General features: G+C 47.8%; 2 protein-coding genes and 3 long non-coding RNA genes across 7 annotated transcripts; 1 reads left to right on the top strand and 4 right to left on the bottom strand.

Annotated features, from left to right (window-relative positions):
* The first annotated feature begins 632 nt into the window (after nt 1-632).
* On the top strand, nt 633-6,832 carry tsga10 (testis specific, 10). 3 transcript variants are annotated; one of them, XM_047031489.1, is made up of 19 exons: nt 633-823; nt 970-1,035; nt 1,159-1,399; nt 1,678-1,880; nt 2,148-2,303; nt 2,543-2,722; nt 2,857-2,934; nt 3,069-3,220; nt 3,350-3,465; nt 3,557-3,711; nt 3,788-3,843; nt 3,934-4,102; nt 4,450-4,560; nt 4,932-5,117; nt 5,315-5,482; nt 5,592-5,794; nt 5,967-6,071; nt 6,203-6,373; nt 6,563-6,832. In XM_047031489.1, the coding sequence occupies exons 4-19, from the start codon at nt 1,800-1,802 to the stop codon at nt 6,576-6,578; spliced, it is 2,103 nt and encodes a 700-aa protein (XP_046887445.1). In that variant the 5' UTR covers nt 633-823; nt 970-1,035; nt 1,159-1,399; nt 1,678-1,799; the 3' UTR covers nt 6,579-6,832. The 3 variants fall into 3 exon arrangements, with proteins under 3 accessions (XP_046887445.1, XP_046887446.1, XP_046887447.1); XM_047031490.1 differs by lacking the exons at nt 633-823; nt 970-1,035 and having other exon boundaries at nt 1,327-1,399; nt 1,641-1,880; XM_047031491.1 differs by lacking the exons at nt 633-823; nt 970-1,035; nt 1,159-1,399 and adding an exon at nt 1,473-1,558.
* Nucleotides 6,833-7,234: 402 nt separating this feature from the next.
* On the bottom strand, nt 7,235-8,242 carry LOC124475018. The gene is made up of 3 exons (XR_006956873.1): nt 8,159-8,242; nt 7,797-7,924; nt 7,235-7,617 (listed from the first exon to the last, which is right to left on the bottom strand). It is a non-coding gene; the product is annotated as an uncharacterized LOC124475018 (long non-coding RNA).
* Nucleotides 8,242-9,510, bottom strand: LOC124475017. The gene is made up of 3 exons (XR_006956872.1): nt 9,312-9,510; nt 8,771-8,897; nt 8,242-8,609 (listed from the first exon to the last, which is right to left on the bottom strand). It is a non-coding gene; the product is annotated as an uncharacterized LOC124475017 (long non-coding RNA).
* A 251-nt stretch (nt 9,511-9,761) lies between these two features.
* On the bottom strand, nt 9,762-11,649 carry LOC124475016. The gene is made up of 3 exons (XR_006956871.1): nt 11,471-11,649; nt 10,993-11,082; nt 9,762-10,315 (listed from the first exon to the last, which is right to left on the bottom strand). It is a non-coding gene; the product is annotated as an uncharacterized LOC124475016 (long non-coding RNA).
* A 552-nt stretch (nt 11,650-12,201) lies between these two features.
* On the bottom strand, nt 12,202-22,101 carry mpp4b (MAGUK p55 scaffold protein 4b). Its single transcript, XM_047031519.1, has 22 exons — nt 21,940-22,101; nt 21,358-21,451; nt 21,068-21,189; nt 20,782-20,859; nt 20,574-20,657; nt 20,149-20,280; nt 17,809-17,890; nt 17,489-17,574; nt 17,255-17,326; nt 16,751-16,947; nt 16,578-16,636; nt 16,355-16,372; nt 16,216-16,257; nt 16,045-16,065; nt 15,834-15,848; nt 15,585-15,623; nt 15,168-15,326; nt 14,689-14,769; nt 14,451-14,544; nt 14,119-14,227; nt 13,679-13,813; nt 12,202-13,308 (listed from the first exon to the last, which is right to left on the bottom strand). The coding sequence occupies exons 2-22, from the start codon at nt 21,413-21,415 to the stop codon at nt 13,117-13,119; spliced, it is 1,875 nt and encodes a 624-aa protein (XP_046887475.1). The 5' UTR covers nt 21,416-21,451; nt 21,940-22,101; the 3' UTR covers nt 12,202-13,116.
* Between the last annotated feature and the right edge of the window lie 401 nt (nt 22,102-22,502).

The raw sequence follows: 22,502 nt of genomic DNA, 5'->3' as shown, positions 1-22,502 counted from the left end.
ATATAATTTTATTTGAATTTATTTTTGTTTGATAACACCCAATGAGCATCACATTTCTTTTTGGTGTTACCACCATATACTTGCCAATTGCCGTATCTTCTACAAAGATGAACGTTAATTACAGTATGCTACTAGCTAGCAACTCAGTTAGAGGTGACATTACAGCTAACGTTAGCGGTAGCACTAGCTAAATAATCGACTGTATAAGCATGTTAATTGGATTATTTTCGGTGCTTTTCTCTTATGATTACAATAAAACCTAAAGTAACCTATATTTTACCATTAAACACAATTCAATCAATGTCTGAACTGATATGGCTAGCGAGATCCTAACACCAAATCAGAGCAGGGGGGGCTTGTGGTTACCATGACAACATGTATACTGTTTGCCATAAATGGACCCATCAACTGCTCCAACTAGCCTTCTATTAATCAGAGAAAACTAGTAACTAACAAACTCAAATGTTTATATTCTAGTTCAATCTAGTATAGCGTGTTTCCCTCGCTTAGTTACTGTGACCAGTTTTATGCTACCCCCATCTTGCCACTGTGGGTAACATTGTATTCTTTCCTCTTTCAAAAACATAACTTTACTTCTTTTGTCAAACTGTTTTGTGTCGTACCGTACTCTGGTGTGACGTGCAGGGTAAGGTGCAGCTATCCCAGAGGGATTGAGTGGACAAGGGAGGAGGTGGAGGAGCTGTCAGTGTCGCTGGGCCACCAGGAGGAGTGTGGCCCAGGCCTAACATTGGGTCAGCTTTCTCGACCACATAGTCAACACCAAGTTGCCGACGTGGATACAACAGACACACGGCTTGCAGAGGTGGGGTCAGAGCCTTCAACCATACTCTAGTTTGATGTAATTATGAAAATGTTCTCACTCATACCCGCTCTCATAATCAAATATTCCTTTTGCCTGTCAAATGTAAAATGCCATTAATGAATCGTAATGGGCCTTTCTGTCATCAGACCATCATTGTCAACTTGCAGAGGAATATCACTGCAATAGAGGGCGTCATCACAAAAACACAATCAGTAAGAGGACACTAAAATGGATCTTCTAACTAACATACTGTGGAATACCAATCATCTTACCTCTAATCACAATCAGGGGCCTAAATTTACCGTGAGTCCTTGGGCTCCTCTTCTGTGTCTTAGGATAGCAGGTCGACCCAGTCTCACTCCTCACAGAACTGGCTCAGTGCCAAATACAACCAGGATCGGGACAAGGACCAAGACCAAGACCAAGACCAAGACCAAGACCAAGACCAAGACCAAGACCAGGACCAGGACCAAGACCAAGACCAGGACCAGGACAAGGAGCTGCAGGATTTACTGAAAAACCTACATCAGGAGAGATACTGCTTGCTCAGGCAGGTGGAGAAACTCAGCCTTACAGGTACATTTCAATGACCACTAGATGGCGATGTTAGACAGGGAGAGGCTGTTAGAAAGGCAGTCGAGCCAGGTTAGGCTTGAAAACAGGTAGCTTTAGGGGGAAAGGATCGCATAAGATACTTGAAATTGTTTTGTGGGTCATAGGAGTTGGTACCATCAGGTAATATCAGTATGTGATATGAGCAACCTAACTTAAAATATAACTTTTATATACAATATAAAAATATAACCTCCACATTTAGACGGATGCATGTGAACAGGACGTTGCTGTGTCTGCAGAGAGAGAGGAGGACCTGGGCATAGAGGAGGGCTTCAGACACACTCGTGGCAGGGACGTGGACGGCGTTCGGTGGAGCGAGGAAGAGGAGAACCACACACAGGAGGCCTGCGCTCCGAGGAGGATGCTGAGGGACAGGCGGTGCTGCAGCCCCTCCAGGGGCCCCTCCTCCAGCCGCAGCCCCACGCGACACAGCCCTGTCAAGGTACACAGGGCCCGCGAACTGCCCCATCCATCCACACATCTACACTCACCTGAACACAAAGCACATTTCAGTCTCTTTTGAACCCACATTCAAACTCATTTAACTCTCAATTTGAAAGTCTCTCACCGCATTCAGAAGGCGCATTTAAACCCATTTAGATTAATTGAAACCCATTCAAGCTTACATTCAGATTCAGTCAGTGTGACCAGGAGTCTGGGCAGTATCATGCCGTCCCTGACCCCTCACCTGTCCTTCATGCGTTGCCAGTCGGGCAGCTACGACTGTGAGCTGATGAGGGTGCTGAGAGAGAGAGACGACATGCAGAGCATGCTGGATAAGTACGAGCGCCACCTATCAGAGGTCCAGGCCAACGTCAAGGTGCTGAGTGCCGACCGAGATAAGACCAGCATGCACTACCAGAAGGTTAGACATTAAAGGGTCCATTAAAGGGACATTTAGCCCCAAAACTAACTTATGTATGCTTGTAATTTAAACAGGCATAGTATATTGATCCGATTAATCAATCCTATGAGACAAATGTTTCTGCCTCAGACATGGAATCATAGTTACATTCAGTAGTCTGGCCTGGTATTTGTTTTGGTATAAACACCCTCCTCCACACACACACACACACACACCTGCCCGCGTCCTCCGTCCCCTAGGCCCAGGAGGAGATCGCGGCGCTGAGGCGCGAGGTGATCAAGTCCAAGTCGACGCGCGTCGGCAAGGGATGCGTGACGGCCCAGAGCATCCTGAAACGCGTGGAGGCGGAGCGAGACGAGGCCGTGAGTGACCTCCATCGCATGAGCACGGAGAGAGACAGCCTGAGGGAACGTCTCAAGGTCACCAGCACCATCATCATCCTCACCAGCTACGCCATTCACCAGCCTCAGTCCAGACTTACTTTGTGAGCCTTGTCATGTAATACAAAGTAATCGTGTGTTTGTGTCTGTGTTTGTGTGTGTTACTGTCTTAGATCTCCCAGGAGACAGCCATAAACGAGCGCGCCCACCTGGAGCAGAGGGTGGAGGACCTGCAGAAGACCATCCTCACTGTGAGGACTGAGCACACACACTGAGCACACACACTCCGGTTCTGTCCGCTTCTGCCCAGGACTCTGCCTGTTAGGTCCCATCAGTCTATAATGTGTGTACACTACGTGTGTGCGTGTGTGTGTGTGTGTGGCAGCTGGAGCAGGAGCGGGGCGACCAGTTGAACAAGCTGTCCCTGATGCGGGACACGGTAATGAGGCTGGAGGAGGAGCTGCACTGCCTGGACGTGAAGCTGGCGGTCTCCCAGGAGGAGCTGGGCAGGGCCAGGAACGAGAGTGGGATGCTAAGGTCAGCCATGGAGCAGACACCCCTACACACACCCCCACACAGCCCTCTGGCCTGACCTAGGACCCCTGGCTATCTTCCACTGCTGTAGCCTATAGCTGGCTCAAATGTGTGTGTGTGTTGTGCTTCTAGACTGTCCAACACCCAGACGGAGACAGCCCTGAGTGACAGCCAGCGCAGACTGACCTCTAGGATTGGAGAGCTGCAGAAAGTGCAGGAGAGAAACAGACAGCTGGAGGAGAAGAATGGTGAGGAGGGCTCCAACATTCTGGCCCATGTGAGAAGTACTGTGTACGTTAGTGAATACAGTTGGACTGTGTGTGTGTGTGTGTGTGTTAGATTCTCTGCTGAGGCAGATGTGCTGTCTGAGAGAGGAGGTGGGGGGTCTCCAGTCCACCATAGCAGACCTGGACCTACGCAGAGACTCCCTGCACGAGCGTCTGGAGAAGAAAAGTGACCTCCTCGTCGAGGCCCAAAACCAGCTTGAAAATAAGGTAGCCTCTCGCACGCACGCACACACACACAGTCACACACACAGTCACACCCAATAATCTAACGTGTGGTTTTCAGGATGTGGTAATTGGGAGTCTGAGGCAGAATGTTGAGGAGTTAGACGGCACGACACAGTGAGTACTCTCTGCTCATTCTGCTGTACGCAGCACCTGCGGTAGCATCGCTCACCTCTGACCCCTGACCTCTCCCTGACCCTCCTCCAGGTGTCTGAGGGACTCACTGACTGGGCGTGAGCGTGAGGTGGAGGTGCTGAGGCAGAGGCTGGGAGACGCAGGGGAGGAGCTTGGGGCGGTCGCCAAGGTGAAGGACGCCACCCTGCGGGAGAACGCGATGCTCCGAGAGGACCTGGAGAGAGCCAGAATGGACGGCCAGGTCAGGAACCCCACACCCACCACACCCACCCCAGCACAGGAACCTGCCTGCAGACATGTCATTGGTTAAGGTTAATAAAACTGAGAGCTGATTGGTTGACCCAGACCTGGTGTTTGTGATCAGAGAGAGAGAGATGGTTGGTTGATCCAGACTTGGTATGAGTGGTCAGAGAGAGATGATTGGTTGACCCAGACTTGGTATGTGTGGTCAGAGAGAGCTGATTGGTTGACCTAGACCTGGTGTTTGTGGTCAGAGAGAGATGATTGGTTGATTCAGACCTGGTTTTTGTGGTCAGAGAGAGCTGATTGGTTGACCCAGACCTGGTGTGTGTGTGTCTTCCTCCTCAGGCTCTGCAGCTCAGAGCAGAGGACTCCTCCCAGGAAGTGCAGAACCTTCATAGGAAGGTGCAGGAGTACATGTCTGACATCTCCCGCATCGAGAGCCTGCTCGCTGTCAAGGTACAGACTTATCATGATCTGGGATCATTTAGCTATTTCCAGCTAAATCTCTGTGGAGCGTGCGTTATCCCTTGAAGAGTCTGTCAGAAAACCCCTCTTGTCTAAATGTTAAATTATTTTTCCTCTTGCAAACTTTTTCCTTTTGCTTACCAGAAGCATTCATCCTTGTCGGACTGGAGTTGGGTAGGGTTTGATAGCCAGACCTGTTGGTAGTGACGTCTTTCTTTGTGTTTGTGTGTGGTATATGTATGTTTATGTCTGTCTGTCAATGCGTATGTATATGTCTGCCTCCCTTTTGTGTGTGTAAACGTGCGTGTGTGTATGTGTGCGAGCACTTGTGTGTGCGTGTGTGACCCACCTCCCGTCCCCAGGAGAGCGAGTGCAGGGAGCAGCAGGAGGCCCGTCGCCGTGTGTCTGCCCAGGCGGAGAGCTGGGAGGAGCAGGCGCGCCAGGCTGAGGGCAGCCTGAGCCAGCTGAGGGCTGACCTCCTGACCTCCGACAGGGACAGACTCAGGCTGAAGGACAGGGTGGAGGGCCTGGAGACCAGCCTGCAAGAGGTCTGTACACAGGCTGGCTGGGAGGCTGGCTGGGAGGCTAGCTGGGTGGGTAGCTGGGTGGCTGGCTGGGTGGCTAGCTGGGTGGCTGGGTGGCTGAGTGGCTGGCTAGCTAGAAGACCTGGGAGCTGTAACACTAGCCCTTGCGCTACGGTGACGCATCCTCACCTGTGCGTGCGCGTGTGTGTGTGTGTGTGCAGGCCTTGCTGTCAGAGCGGAGTTGCAGCAGCCAGCTGGCTCAGCTGAGCAGGAGTCTGCAGCAGAAAGAGGAGGAGTTAAGGCAGGTCCAGGACCAGCACTCCTCCTCCTACTCGGACCTGGAGAAGATCCGCGAGCTCTGCGTCAAGCTGGACGCCAGCAAGGAGAGTGTGAGTCTGGCTGGGAACGCAGGACTGTGGGTGTGCGTGTGTGTGCTAGCGGGTGCGTGCAGGTGTGTGCCTGTGTGTGCAGGTGTGACCGGGGGGCGTGTGTTCTCAGGTGCAGCGGGAGCTGGAGGCTTGCAGCTCGGAGGTGGAGACCCTCCGTAAGCAGCTGGCCAGCGAGCGGCTCAGCGTGAAGAGCCTGGAGGCCATGCTGGTGTCCTCCAGGGAGAAGGAGCTCCACAGACAGCTCAGCTCCCAGGAGAAACACAGCCAGGTCCATCTGCTCCGAGACAAGCTCACCGTGGCTGACAGCAGGGCGTGAGTACACACACACACACGCTCGTCCAAGTCTACCGCAGTCACGTTTCATTTGGTTCTGTTTATTTTGCTTATTTTCTAGTTTAGAAGCAGTGGAGCTGCTGCCATGTTTACTAATGTAATCCATGTGATGGAGATGAAGAGCCTTCCACTGTCCCCTCTGTCCCCCCAGGAGCTGTCAGAGCAGGGAGGTGGCCCAGCTGAAGACCCGGTCAGCACAGCTGGAGGCGGACCTGGAGATGACCAAGAGACAGCTCTCCACAGAACGCTTCGAGAGGTCTGCCTGTCTTTCTGTCTGCCTTTCTTTCCCTCTTTCTAGTCTGCCTGGCTGCCTGACTCTGTACAGAAAAATGCTTTCTCGCTCGCTCTCTCTCTCTCTCTCTCTCTCTCTCTCTCTCTCTCTCTCAGGGAGCGAGCGGTGCTGGAGTTGCGGCGTCAGGGTCTTTCCTCCTCTTCCTCCGGCCTGCGTGCCTCCCCTCACCCCCGTCGTTCCACCAGCCCACGGGTGTCCTGGTCCCCTGAACGCCCCTACCGCCACAGCCCCCCCGACCACCTGGGCCCCGATCCCTCCCCCGAGAGGTGGCTTCACTCACACACATACTGTACACACACAAAACCACACACATACTGTACACACACAAAACCACACACATACTATACACACACAAAACCACACACATACTGTACACACACAAAACCACACACACTGTATACTGCCACTATATCTCCATGGTTTCAATCTCATGTTGATGTGTTCCTTCACGACAGGAGTCTGGGTTTCTAAGTCCTGTAAGACTGATCTCCCTTCCCAGGGAACACCTGGGCACCACCCCCCCTGATGCGCATGCTGCATTGATGCCACAGCCACCGCAGGACTGCAGGAGACTAGGGACTAACACAGCTACACTCCTTTCTGGGTGTTCTATGTCTTATCAAATGAATCTATTTGGATTGTTATCACCTCAGATGTACTTGATGTGCTGTCAAACTTCATATTAAATCTAGATTTCCATTTTGGCTTTTCACCACTTTTTGCTTGGTGTTATGCATTTAACTGTTATTGTTGTGGCTATGGCTATGTGACTTGACACAGTTGTTGGACATCGGCCAGCATGCTATATAAAATCACACAAGCCTTTGCCGCCTTTGGTTTAGTGAAATGCCCATGAAGAGGCCTATATTGTGGGATCTCAGTGAGAAATGACCTTCTGACAGTCATTTTGAAGTTCAGAATCGGCTCCGCCACAAGATGAAGTTAGAAATGACTTTGCGCCCCGTGTGTGTGAATTGAACGAAGATCAAATATTCCAAGTCATTGATGACAGTATTGCAGGAGTGGACAGGTTAAGCGCTTTGTGACACATGTATGACGTCATAATCAAGCCCTCTGTATGTAAATATATAGATATATATATTATATTATATATAATTTAATTGAAATCAAGAAAATGAATTAGGCTTTATTCAAGTAACAAATTGAGGAAACTCAATGTAAAAGGCATTAAATACTGCCAATGCAGTGGAACTTAAAACAAATGAACAGACCGAAAACCATTTCACAATGCATGTAGCATTCCATGCCAACAGTCCTTATAGTTTTTCAAAATCGCCCAAATATAACTCTTTGTGCGTTCCCATGACGACCGGTGGCGTTACTTTCAGTTAGCTCCAGTCGCTGTTTCTGCTACTGTCCTCCTGTGTACATCCTAGATTTCTCAATGAGCTCAGTCCTCCTGTGGCCAACCGTTGGTAACCACAGTCATCACCGCACAGCTCTCCTCGCTGGAATCCACGGACAAGGGTGCGAGGGATTTTGGAAGACCCTGAGAAACATATGCGGTCACATTTTCCTGTGTTACAATTGTATTCAGAGAATAACAAACCCCACATATCTAGATGGGTATTATCGGGCCCTTCATTATCTTTTATTTTTTTCATGAAATTCCTCTATTACATCGTCCCAAATAAATTGGACAAATGATCTGAGGCTGTGTACACTTACCAATATGCTGCTGGGTTTTATAGAATGAGATGGAACCCTTCTTTTCTTTCTGCGGTAAATGTAGAAAGGTCCTATCAACATAGCTGGACCAACCACACCTGGCAAGATGAGCCACACAGGGAAGTCTCCTGGAAGAGACACAGCAGATTCCTCATTCAACAGCAGGACACTTCACACGGACATCTTTCGGAGAAGCGTCCAAAGTATTGTCAAGTGAAAAATATGTGAAGATTGAGACAAGGACGAGAATGCCCGTTCCAACCTGCCACACACACACACACACACACCAACACTTGCTCACCCGTAGTGGTCACACACTGCATGCCACACACACACACACACACACACCAACACTTGCTCACCCGTAGTGGTCACACACTGCATGTGTGTGTAAAGGCTGACTTTTTCATATTCTTGGCTGATGGCGCTGACCTGTAGACAGAACTAATCGCTGTGGACCTCTGAACTTGCTGTCATTTCATACCTCTGAGCATCACACTGTAAGCTATTTGTTTTTCTACACAGTTTGTAACTTACGAGAAGCGTCACTTGCTCAAATGCAGAAAACACATGGACACCAGACTATAATTGCAAACACAGTTCTCAGATTTGCGCTCAGTATGTAAGCTCCTCTCACCGTCATCTTCAGGACAGAATTCCTTCCTGATGGACCAGCTTGACTTGAGTCCAGCATGACCCTCAGCCCGGACTCGCAGTTCATAACTCGCAAAGTAGTCCAGGTTGGCGGTGAAGTTGCACCATTTCTGCGTTATGCCAGTACATATCCTGGTGTAGCCACTTTCATCGTTAGAGCTATAACAGAGGGACAAAGCTCCGTTTGTATACATTGATCACAACCAGGTGGATGATAATTGTAATCTCAGATTTGCAGTTTGATAATATTAAATGGAAAATATTTTCCAAGAACGGAATTTATGAGTGGAACCGAGTGGAACCACGGACTTGTGACTCACAGGGTGTATTCTGCTGTGAAAGTGACTTTGTAGTCATGCTGCGACTGATTCCATTCCCACAGGAGAATATATCGAGTGTTGATGGCATCCATTGTCACATTCTGAGGGCTTGGCAGAGCAGCAAAAACTTGCAGGTAGAAAATAAGATGCATGCTGTGCGTGAATATTTAAATAGTTGATATATATTATATGGTCTATATCCATGACATGAAGATTGACACAACTACAGTACAGCACAGTATCCCTCGCTTATCCCTCCTAGTAGTGTGTTCAGTTCTGCGTGAGGTTCACAAATACCATTCGAGTAAAGTTGCCCAATATGTAATTCAGTGATATGCTGGTTCGTGGAGTCAAAATGAAACTAAGAATGAAATAGCTAGTTCGTGTTAAAAAATATACACTTAAGTAAGCCGAACATAAAATGTACATAAGACATTGCCGAATAAACCGAAAATAATGAATTATTAAATTACAGAAACATGTAATTGTCTAAATTGTCCCGCTGAGCATTGGTTACATACAAATTGAGTTCAAAACTTACCGGAGCTCGAAAAAATGACAGCCAGCAAAAAATATAGTGCTCGCATTCAGGTCACTAAAGTACCACCACTACATTCTGTAATTTTGGTAATGTTTGGCGTTCTTTAATCTTAAGACTAGCCACTTGTGAATGTAGAGAACGCGCAAACAGGAAATCAACTTTCACATCAAACAGACCCTGACATTTGCATCGACTTCCTCTAGAGGACGTTCTACCTCCCTTCTTTATTAAATTACCATGTAGCTAACCTAGTAGGCCTACACACTACTGGGAGTTAGACAGCATACCTTTTGCTGGGTAGAAGGAGATGTGGAGGATGACAGCCTGAGAGAGAGTACGATAATGTACTGTTCACCAGAGACTTTAACTATGGATCCTCCATGTAAATCTTTATTAATGTAACTGCATGAAGCCTACATTAAAAACAAGAAACCAGAGAGACCAGGGATATTTGTTTTTAATTGTAATTTTATTGATTTAACATCTAGCTGCAGCAAACATCAGGTGTGTTCAGCCCCTGGACTGAGGGGTTTGTGAACATACCATCACACACTATAGCTAGAATAAATCATTTATTGTTCAAAACCAAGGTCACACTGGACAGGGGAAAGACAGAAATGATACAATATCCAATTGACACAATCCATATGTTTTAACTGATGTTTTTCATAACTGCCACTTTCACATGAGAATGTGAAGCCATATTTATACATTCAGTGTGTTAATGTAATTATTCAAGCATAACTAGTGACACTTGTTTCACAGATTGGTTCAAATGAAAACCAGATTGGATATTTTCTCTCTTTCTCTGTGTGGTTGTGTGTATTTGTACTTAGAAGAAACATTTATGAGTCCCAGCCAAGTTATCCAGTGTGACCTTTAACCTCAGGAGTTACACTTCTGCAGGGCTGTCTCCGGAGACGACTTCCCCCCCACCACGTCATCATCAGGGGTCAACATGGCCGGCAGTGGGTCAGCGTTGGACACGTTAAGTTGTTTCTTCTCTGTAGAGCGCACAGGTGGTAAAGGGTGACCGTCAGAAAGAGTACTATACACACATATTAGAGTTGTTATTATATTGGGAAATCCATATCCCTCATCTATCACAAACAAACAGAAACATATCATCTCTTCCACAGCCTCTCCCTAATTGTAAAGTATAGTCAGGTTATCTAAAGGCCAACAGGTTACAATGGGAGCTTTAGTTAAGACCATATTAAAACGGGATTTCCTAGATTACTAAAACAAGATTGGCATGGTGGTTTCTATTCATAGAATTTGACAAGATAAACAAACAAACAGGAGATCAGACTTGGTATCAGAGCCATTAAGTCACAGGGTACCTTTGTCAAATGTAATTGCCAATAATCGTATGTGTGTGTGTGCATACCAACAAAAACTACAATCTGTGCTGCTTAGGTAACTTAAGCAATAAGCCACAGAAGGTCAAATGGTACCTGTTCTCATTAGATAATTTTGTGCTAGTATAGTGTTGAGTAAGATGCTTAGTGAAATGGTTATGTTTAAGAGTGGCATCTGTCAATTCAACTTTCTCATCATTAATAACAGATATTTAACAGTAGAACCCCAAACAGATGTGTTAATAAGCATCAAACATAAAACGTATCTAAAAGAGGTGGGGTATTCTTTTTTAGAAAGTAAAATCGGGTTCAACTCATACCTCCAGCGCTACATGGTGTGAAGATGGGCTTCTCCAACTGTTCCCCCTCGGCGAGGGACGCCCGGATCTTCCTCACTACATAGACGCTGGCTGAGACACAGGGCAGAAAGGGGAACAAGAGACAGGGGGAGGGGGGAAAGAAATCAGATGGTCAGTCTAGTTGAATCTAGTGATTTTTGAATCTTTAATATGACTCCGGAGAAACGAGTTACTTAGTCAGACTGATTCGTTCATTTTCTCGTGGCCGCGCATCGTGACAGTTGCAGCATCAGCGCAGTACAGGAAATACAAATGATTCGTTCGCAAATATCGCCTTCGTATAAACGATATTTGTGTTGCTTCCTTTAAATCCGTGACATTACATTATACTTTTGGATAACCATGTGTCCAACGGTAGGGTGTCATTTCCCAAGTCTATAGTGCAATCAAAACCAGTCGTTGAAAATGTAAATACATTTCTAAGTTGCGGTGGACTAACCTTTTATCAGGAGTCAGACCATGGCTGTTCTTTCTTCTTGTAAATGTTTCGTCAGCCAAAGATGTTTCTGTCGGACGCTTAGACCGGCGGAACAATGTTTATTCTTCTCCAAACCGTCTGTTTCATAACATTTACAGTAAGGCTACATAAGCACAGATATTGCACGTGATCGTGGGGGTGGAGTAAAGTGATTGGCTAATTCCCTTTGGCGATGACGCGGTGAGTAGGTCGCGCCCTCAACTTGGAGGAAAGCTAATTTCATAACAAAGTTGCCAACATTTATTATTTCCGTGTCGGTAAGTGTCTCATGTCTCTGTGTAAGCACTATCTAAATTCCTAAACGGCCCCATTAAACTATCGAACACATTGCTTTTTCAAATTAATAGAAATAATGCGTACTTGGATCACCCAAATCGAAGAAAAAAATGGCAAACATGATATTTATAATTTCATTTATGATTTTTAAATTTTATTTAGGCCTACGAACTTAACATTGCATTTACCAGTTGAGCATTTCCTTATCATTTGAGATTTTCCTCTATCATTTGAATTATGGCAGGACAAACTTCCTTAATTTGTGGATCGTCGTACACATTGTGGATCGTGGTTAGGCATTCATAGTTTTGCGACAATAATGTTATGTAAAAAAGCAGTTTTATTGGTCACATGTTGAATACATGTCATTATATTGTTTTGTTCCTTTAAATAATATGGCTTTTATCAAATCCCAACTCACCACATTAAACATGTTGTTTTGTTCAATGCTTCACGCTTTCAAAAACTATACAATTTATGTCTAATAGTTTTTAATTAGGCCTATCTGCTCCATAAACTTGAATACAGGCTCAAAATCGTAAAAAAACGATATCAGGTACAGCATTCTTGTGATAAAACCAAATAACATTGGGTATTTGTCAGTAGTAAGACAGACTGTAACACAAACTAATCGCTATAAATGAGTGAGACACAAACTGTGGCTTATGGCTCAAAAATCTAGTCATTTTCAATTTGTACTCAAAAACACATCATGCTGTTAATTCTTTGGCATGGAATGACAATCCATAGGCTATATGAAAAACACAAACAACAAAGCCCAAATACAATTTAGCTCTACATGTAAACACAGTGATTGAGAGGGGGTGAACTGGGTCACTGTAGGACAGGAAAAGATGACCCAGAGTATCAGCAAGGAAAACATTCTGTTGTGGGCTGGGTCCAACCCTGTCTTAACTCTGGGGATTTAGTTGTCAACAGACATGAATAAGCACTAAATCACTTCTGGACATTATCCTTGTCAACTCTCTTCCACTCACAATCCAAGTCATACGCTAGATCAAAACAAAAATAAAATTGAGTTAATCCACAACATGCACCCACTCCCTAATCCATCTTGTTCAAGAATTGATTTATTCGTCCTTTCGTCCCATGGTTGCATCTTTTCTTCCGGTCACTTCTGTCTTTGGCTCTCATCCTACTCTCCATCTTCCCCTCTCATTCTCGTCTCCACCATCTCCTCTCATCCTCTCCATCTCCCCCTCTCCTTTTCCCCTCGCCCTCTCTTCTCCTCCATCTTCCCTGCCCCTTGCTGTTTCTATTTTCACATCCCTTCTCCTCTTCCTTCCTTGACCCTGGTCTCCTCAGGTCTTTCAGGATTGGTCGGTGGGGCGTATCCAGCTGACTGGCAGCCACTGGGGTTCGTCCTGCGCCCTCCTCACGGCTGTCAGTAGCTGCAAGCACGAATCTTGCAGATCGTCGTTCACAATCACGTGGTTGAAAAACTGGCAGAAGTGCATTTCCATCTTCCTGGTGGCATCCTCGATCTCCTGGATGTCCTCTTCCTGAAAGAGGGACAGAAGATCATCACACTTGTTTTCATTTAACATTTGATTCATTTTGGAGACCCCTTGATCCCAAAGCAAAGTACACACAGTGCAGACAGAAAGTACAGCAGAGGATCACGTATCAAAAGGGTTCCAACAGTGTTTTGGTGGCCAAAGTCAAGGAATGTTCTGGATTTACCAGCCACATCACAAAGTAACCACATCTCAGCAAGCAGACAGGGTAAACAAAAAAAGACACTTCTGACCGGACCAACTAACCTTCTGACAACCACTGGTATCATTCCCCACACCCGTTACAGTCTCTCTCAACAGTCAGGGCACAGGACATTCCTAATCAAACTGAAAATCCTGCAGTTGTGGTGCTTACTTTGAAAGGTCTGTTGACGTAGTAGTTGGGGGTGATCTGGGCATTCTGTCTGGTCTCCCTCATACGTTCTGCACAGGGAGGCTTCACAAAGATGATGTAGGCCCGCAGCTCATGGGTCCTTACGTATGGGATGGCCTAAAGGGGTGGTGAACACACAGTGAGTCTTAATGGACTGCAGGAATATAGCACTTCTACCCTGATCAAAGCCTTTTTGCCTGTCATTCACCCCTTCACACACACACACACACACACACACACACACAGAGATGGTAGCAGAGCCGCCATGCAAAGTGCTGGCCTGCCCATCAGGAGCAAGGGAGTTAGGGATCAAACCGCCAACCTTGCAGGTTTTTAGGTTGGTTAAAGGTGCTGATCTGTGGGCAGCTGTGAAGCCTTCAGTGACTTGACTTAAAATACAGTTGAAACCCAGCAGGACTCACTTTAGGCTCGATGTCAATGACACACATTTTCCCTCTGCTCAGAACGTCCTTCACAGCGTCCAGACTGGTGCCGTAGAGGTGGCCCTTGTACTCCCCGTATTCCAAGAACCTGCCGTCACCCACAATGCCTTGTGTTACATTTACATTTCAATAGTTTAAAAGACGCTTTCACCTGAAGCGACATACATAGGAAGCTCACAGAAACTACAGCAGAAGAACATGGATCAGAAGTCAGAAGTGTTAGACAAGCTGGAGATGCCCCTGTCTGTCACCTAAGTATTATTCGATGGAACAACACTTATTTTTATGTAAGCAAGAGGTGAAAAAGCTACCTCTGGTTGAACATCATGTTCTCAAACATTTCTCTGCCGATGAAGTGATACTCCCGGCCAGACTTTTCATAGCTCTTGGGTGCCCGTGTAGTATCTGTTGGGGTTTAAAAAAAAACGAATCAGTAGATTTTAAATGAACATCAATGATCACATAATCTTTATATATAGTTCATGTACACAAAAAGCAGGGTCATTTTGTTCAGGAAACAAGGCCTCCAGTAGCTATTCAGGTACATACGGGGTACGGGTCCCTGGAAGAAATCTGGGTTGATTTCAATCAATCTTCTCCGAAGTTCATTCACTCCCACGCCAGAGGGACCTTACAGAGAGGAAACATAATGTTCTTCTCTCACAGAAACACAACATGTTCTTTATGACTGAAGTGAAAGATTCAACACGGTTAACTTCAGAGGGACCAACATCATTTGTGTTCCCCTAAATTATAACACTAACCCTGCTGCTAATTTACAGTGGGAACGATTCAACAGTCTGAAGACATTGGTAGGGGCGTGTCCCTCCTGTCTGAGCCTGAGCCTGAGCCTGAGACTGACCCTGAGTCTGAACCTGAGTCTGACCCTGAGTCTGAGCCTGAGTCTGAGTCTGACCCTGAGTCTGAGTCTGAGCCTGAGCCTGAGCCTGAGCCTGAGTCTGAGTCTGAGTCTGAGCCTGAGTCTGAGTCTGAGTCTGAGTCTGAGTGAGCCTGAGCCTGAGCCTCACCCAGGAGGGCGATGACGCGGTGCTGGTCCTGCGGCTGACGCTGATACCTCACCACCTCCTCGTATGGATTGGCCAGGGCGCTGGCGCAGCGCGAGTGGCACGACTGGTTGGCGCTGTGTGACCGCCGCCGACAGAGACGCAGGCTGCGTCTGAACCCAGCTGCAGGAACCACATTTATATAACATTTTATATGATGTATAATTTATAAATGATGAAAGATAAAGATGGGAGATGGACGGAGATAAACATGGTTGTTGTTGTTCTAGAAGTTGTAGGGAGGAGAGAGGAATGATAGAGGGATGAGATATGGAGGAAAGAGGGAAGATAGAGGGATGAGATATGGATGAGAGGGATGAGATATGGTAGGAGAGGGATGATGGAGGGATGAGATATGGATGAGAGAGGGATGGAGAGTACCCAAATAGACTCCATCAGTGCTGCTGAAATCACCCTCGTCTGAATGGAGGAGACATAAACAGGACAGTTAGATGACAAATGACAATGGGGACCACACACTGGTTGTGTTACTATGCTAGTGAGGTCAGACAATTTACTCCCATTCTAAATCCCAAACCTCGAATCCAAACCCTAAACTTTACCCGTAATGGGTAGAAACAACACTTGAAGTTGTAAATTCTTTCTTAGTTTACTAAATGCCATGCTCACCTTCTTTTAGTTCTTCTACAAAACCCCATTGGAGTGCATGAACGGGAAGAAAGAGAAACATCATACTACAGTTCCATATAGATCCATCAGAGTGTTTCAACAGAAAACACCGAAATTATAGAAAGAAACTACAGAACAGCCACAGAGCAACACGTTCTAAAACTAGGACACAGCACAGAGAAACAACATAATTCAACAAAGACTCACCTACCAGAATCAAACGCCTCCTCGTCTGTTGGAGGAAGACGGACGCAAGAAAAACAACAGTGAAGAAGCGTATAGAAATTCAATTACATGAAAGTATATGAATGAAAGTATAGAAACAAAAGTATAGAAATGACACACTACCAAGAAGGTGAGGGGAGGAAAAAGAAACCCTCACCTGCTTCAACATCCTTCACATCAATAGCCAGGAAGTCTTCTTCTGTAGGGGCAGGCATGGAGGACAGATCACAGAGAGGTTAGACATGGTGACCTTAGTCAGACAGGAAGCCCAGACATGACACAGGAAGTCATCTTACCCTCTTCCACAGTGCTCACTTCAGGTAAGCAGGTGAACAGACAAGACACAACCAGAAGCTGTTAAGATACCACTACACACCGAGTCAACTTTTAACAGTTATAAACAGACAAGTCATAAAACTAGTCTTAAAACCCCTATTCTTGATATAAATCCAAAAAAAAAGAAGAAATTCTGGGATGTCAAGTTAGCTAAATCAGTTAGTTAGCCTAGCCCCTACCTACATGTTTTGATGCAGGTGCTAGGTTGGAAAGGTTGAGACCACCAGAACTCCTTCTGTTTCCTGCAAACAAGACCACAGATCGGGGGGGGGGGGGGTTATTATCATCACGGCCATCAGTACTGAACAGCACAAACACAAACCGACCACGGGGACCGTGCCAGTATGAACTCTGACCTCCGCAGCAGCTTGGAGGAGGGGACAAGACCAGCGCAGGCCGAGGTGCTGGGCAGTTTCTTAGCCTGCCACCAGAGGGCGTCTGTCTGATCCACGATCTCCAGCAGATCTCCTCTCCTGAAGCTCATGCCAGCGTCGGCGCAGGGGATCGCTGAGTCCTGCTGGGGATTGTAGTCTGCCATGGCCCTCATGTACAGCTGTAGGCACAACACACATGAGAGTAAGGCAGGTGTCCTAACCTCTCTCTTAGGGCTTGGTGATAGTGTGAACCGTGGGTAACTGAAAAGTACTCAAATACATTGTTTATAGAAAATATTAAATGCATATAGCATTTTGATTTTGAATTTCATTTAAGGGTAGGCCTGGCTCAGGTAGCTGAAGGGGAGTCATCTATTGGTATCTTCTTTCAACTGTCAACTTTATCCAAATGTTTGTGTGTTTGTGTTAAGGTAAACAAGCTTACACGAGAGGGACTTAGAGCGAACAACAGCGTGCGTTACTCACCATGGTCTGGTTGTTAACAGCTCTCTCTGTGATGGGAACAACCTTGAACATGATGGTACCTTGGGACTGCGCCTGGAAAACCAAAACACACACACACAATTCACCCTCTTCTCAATGGAGGCAAAGCATCATTGATGACAAACGACAAGGGAAGAGAAACACACATACACACAATCTGCCACTAGACTAGGTTTATCCAGTGTATTTATGGGTAGGAAGAGATGCTTGACCTACCAGTATCTGTATAACATGCTCTGGGTCCAGGCCCTCTACAGGGTAACCGTTCACCTCTATAATCCTGTCCCCAGCGTGCAGGAGACCTGCAGCCAGCCAACAGACAACACAGAAAACATGCATCAAACGCCTCCTCCAACACACTGCAGGGAGGGGAGAGATTAAACCCAACCTCTGAGATTGGGATGGAGAGAGGAGAGGAGTCAAGAGAGAGAGAGTAAAGGAGAGGGAGAGGTGCAAAGGAGAGAAGTCGAGAAAAAGGAAATAGAGCAAGCGAGATGGAGGAGAGGGGGGGAAAAGAGAGAGAGGCGTCGCCTCACCACTGCGGTCGGCCAGTCCCCCGTGGATGACGCGAGCGACGGAGATCTCTCCTGTGCTTTCATTCCTCTTGATCGTGGCCCCCTGACAGAGAGAAGACAGGGTCTAGTTACAACAGCATCCTGCAACCCACGGAAGGACTGGCGAAAGGGACCCACAGATGGAACCATTATGAACAACAAAGGAATCATGTCCCAGCCAACAGGCATATAGGGGGATGGTCTGACACAGATGAACCGGATGCAGCGGTGAATGGAACAGTCCAATGGTTTTCCTCCACAGCACACAAACCTCCATGGAAACATAGATGGCGCGGTGAGAATGAGGAGAGATGTGACGAGGAGAAGAGAAGAGATATAAATGCCTGTTTGCCGCCCGTTTCTGGGAGTCTGGAGAAGTCTGGTCGGTGAAGCACAGCAACAGAGTCTCCGACAGAGACATGCACGCTGGACTCACTTCTTCCTCTTCTTCTTCCTCTTCCTCCTCTGATTGGACGGGCTGCACGTCTGCTCCGGGTTCAAGGTTTCCGATAGGCCGTTGGGGAGTTGGGGCCGTTTCTGCGGCGAGGTGGGCGGTGAACTGGTGTTCAGCTCGGCCTTGAGGGAGCCCTGGCGGGAGGCTGGCTGACCAGCCGTCTGGGAGGTGGTGGGTCCGTCCACGGAGCCGGTCAGGGAGCTGGAACAGGAAGAAGGGGAGGAGGAAGACGCCTCGCAGTCGTGTTGCTGTAGGACGGCCGGACGGGGTTGGGAGCGTCCAGGCTGGCCCTCGGGGTGACCTGGAGAGTGGGCGTGTTCCGCGGCCTGTGCGTTGACCTGTGGGCTGTCACACCTCGTCTTGGTGATGGGACAGTCTGCCGCCCTGCTGGCCGCAATGAGGACCTGCAGCCTGTCCACCACCTCAGCCAGCAGGGTCAGGGCATGGGTGTTCTCCAGCACGCTCTCCGACATGCGCTCGGTGGCGTCGGCCATCTTCTGCCCCAGGAGTTTGACATCGTTGGTGCTGCGCTCCATGGAGCTGGCGGCCTGCTTCACCGTGGACCGTAGCTCATCCAGGCTCTCCTGCTTGGCTAGCTCCACAGGGGGGCCGCGAGGGACCTCCACTACCCGCCGGTGGTGCATGGGGCTGGGGGGAGCCGTGCAAACCCGTGGGGTGGGCGTCCGGAGGCGTGGAGGCGTGCCAGGATGAAGGTAGTCCCCAATAGGAGACCAGTAGCCAGACAGGTACGGTGGTCTTATAGGCCAGGGCTGGAGGGGTGGGGTTTGCTTGGGAAGGGGAAGTAGCGTGCTGGCAGATTCTCCCTCCTCTCCACTGTCTATCTCCTCAATCACATCATCTCCAGAGGGAGAGGTGGAGGAGGGAAGGAGAGGTGGAGGAGGAGTTTGGAGGGAGAATATGAGATATTACTGGCCCAAGAACGACTGGAAATATATAGAAACAACAATACAAAACAAATGTTAACAAAGATCTAGTCTTACCAATCACAACAGAGCTGCAAACGGAAGGGGCGGATCGATTGAGACCTTTTTCCCAGAGGGCATTGCTCTGGCACATTCTACATTTACTCATTGGTTTATAGCGAGGAGGGGGGTGGGAGGGTCGTGAGGGAGGGGCTTGGAGGGCCTCGGCTGATGGGTAGCTACCCCTCCTAGCAGGGGCCCCAGCTGGGACCCGGCCCCCGGCCCCCCGGCCTCTGGCCCCCGCCACCCCCTTGCAGCCCAGCTTCTCCCAGGTCAGCTGCCTCAGGGTGTCCCAGCGACGGCGGATGCCCCTTCCAGGGCCCCTCTTTCATGGGAGACATAGGGCCAGAGTTACCTACTCATCCAGCACATCCAGCACATCCACTGTCCAGTCTCAGTGGCTCCTGATGCTGACTGACAGGAATAGACCCAGAGACCCAGAGACTTTATGCTAAAAACAAATCTCTCTCTCTTTATAACATGATCTCTCTCAGCTCTGTTTCTTTCTTTCTTTCGCTCTCCATCTCTCGTGTCTGCCTCTCTTTATCTGTCACACGCACACACACTATCCTGCTCATCCATGCTTTGAAAGCATCAATTCAAACAAATTGTTCAATCACTATGATTAAAATCATAAGTCAACCAACCAAACAATCAAACGAAGGACAGATTATACAAGTAACATCTGGTACTTGTTAAATCTTCTGTCATGACATCTGCAATCTAAGTCATGCTTGCAGCAATCCAATGGTAGGTTTCCACTGGCAGAACAAAAAAAACTTGTAGTCTGACATGACAACTTAGTAACCTTAATTGACCTCCAGAACTACTGTGGAGACGTGAAGCTTCATGAGTGGGCTACCAGCAGCAGGAGCCCAGACTCACCAGCGTCTGCTTGTTCTTGACGAGACAGACGATCCTGGTGGCTTCCTCGTCGTCAGGCAGGTTGTCGGGGAGGGGCGGGAGCACGGGCTCGTAGTCTTTCTGGGCCACCGTGTCATGAGCCGAGAGAAGAGCCTGGGACACACAACACAACCGCTGAGAAAACCCACAGCGACACACAGAGCACAACCGCTGAAAACAGACCCAGACACCTCACAACCGCTGAAATACACTCTGATACAGCTTAACCGCTGGCTATCTGTCTGTATATCAAGTGGTTGGTATGTCTAGTTATCTGTTTGTCTGGTTATCTGTCTGTCTGGTTATCTGCCTGTCTGGTTTTCAGTTTGTCTAGTTGTATGGTTATCTGTCTGTCTGGTTATCAGTTTGTCTGGTTATCTTTCTGTGTGTCTGTCTCCAGGCCTCACCTGGAGGTGCGACCCTCGGAGGAGGGTGTTGAGTTCCTGGGCCTCGGGGGAGGGCTCCGCCACTGACCTCAGGTCTGCCAGCACCTGGGGAAGACAGGGATAGCATCTGTGCACTCTAGTGCTCACCGTGCCTGGTGGCTGAGGTATGGCTACTGGCTACTCAATTCAGACTTGAGGAGGCGGGTTCAAGAGAAGGAGAGGGGCTTACCTGGTGACAGAGAGCAGAGGCGTGAGGGAGGACTGGGGAGGGAGGACTCCTGTGGTGCTGCTGAAGGAACTCATACACCTGGGAGGATGGAAGAACACTAGAGATCAGTGTGTGTCTGTGTGTGTGTGTGTGATTGGGTTTAAGGGTGTGTGTGGGTGGATGGTGAGTGTGTGTGTGTGTAAATAGGTTTGCATTAAGGTGTGTGAGTGTGTTTGTGGTTGGGTCAGTGAGCATGTGTCTGTGTGTTTGTATGGAACACCACCAGAACTGCAGTTTCCTAGCTGACCTTGAGCAGAGATTTGAGCCATGGAGCATTCAGCAATGTGTACAGCAGATCTGCTCCGTTGATGTCCTTGTCAATGGATATCTTCACCTCCTTGATCACATCAGTCAGGATCTGCTTAAGGCCTGGACAACACACACACACACAGTCACACACACACAGTCACATCCACACACGCCCTCCCACCCACATAAACGAACATACACAGACATTAGAGAACATCAAGAGGATTATGAAAATGGTATGGGAGAGAAGTTCGTTATGTAAAGAAGTGTTTTTTTCCCCCCGATTACCGTGTTCTCCTAATTCCGCGTGAGCCGTCACCACCTGCGCCTCCCCCGCCTGCTTCATGCTACCGTCTGCCCCTACACGCGCCTCCGCGACTCACTACCAGGGAAGAAAACAAATACTGTTACCTCTTAAACCCAAATTGTTCTTTTATGAAGCATCAGGTGTATTTGCTACATTTTATCTACAAGCACAGACAGCATTTACTGTGATGGTTGATGACATGGACGTCGTTTCAAATGTCCTCGGTCTCTCCCAGAGGCTAAGTGAATACAAGCCTAGCTCCTCTGTCAAGAAGGTCAAAAGTCAGTGACACACTTCGGAGCTGTCCAGTGATCCGCTCTCCACTTTTACATATTTTTATACAACTTTCATTTTTTATACAACTGACACGGTGTTGAGTGTGCTATAGTGATACAGCTTCAGATAATAGGCCTACTGAACAAGAACAATCCACCGTGAGAACGATTTAAAAACGTCCCTCTAAGGGTGAAAAGCACAATCCGGCCCCCTGCAGTTAAAGGATCTCTCCGAGTCCATTACCCGGCCAGCGACGCCGACACTCGTTACACTTCTTACCTCCGTACCTTTTCTCCAAGTCCCGCCCGAGATAAAACCGTTAATTGTGTCGCATTCGGAAGCTCTGTTGACAGTATGGTCCAAATTAAAGAAGCAGGTTTCCTTCCGGAGGTACGCAGGGAGCGTGTCGGAGTTTTCACTCTGGAGTACCCATAAAGGAATGGGGTTTGTAATCCTTGTCTATCCCACTTAATCCCAGGCAGGATAGCCGCCTCTGCCGGAAGCAGTGTATTCACCGTCTGGCCAGGGGCTCCAAAGCTTCTTAACTCTTTCTGCTTGTAACACACGTCAGACAGTGATGACACTGCCTGGTATAGCTCCCAAGACCAAGAAAACCTGGACGTTTAATTAAACACTGAGCTGCAACAAGCAACAGCTGGAAGCGCTTCCTACACTTGACTTGAGCCAGAATCATTTATTTTTCTCATGGTTAGTTATCTCTCTGCTGATGTTGTTTCACTACGCTGCACAATCTGGATTGTTAACATGTGGCCACAGGATCCTACATGACAGTCACTTTAAAAATAGTACAGTAACCTACCCTGCCCCATATTGGGACTTGGAACTTTAA

Source organism: Hypomesus transpacificus, chromosome 12 (genome assembly GCF_021917145.1).
Source record: "Hypomesus transpacificus isolate Combined female chromosome 12, fHypTra1, whole genome shotgun sequence".
Taxonomy (NCBI): Eukaryota; Metazoa; Chordata; class Actinopteri; order Osmeriformes; family Osmeridae; genus Hypomesus; species Hypomesus transpacificus.
This window is presented reverse-complemented; position numbering and strand designations above follow the sequence as displayed.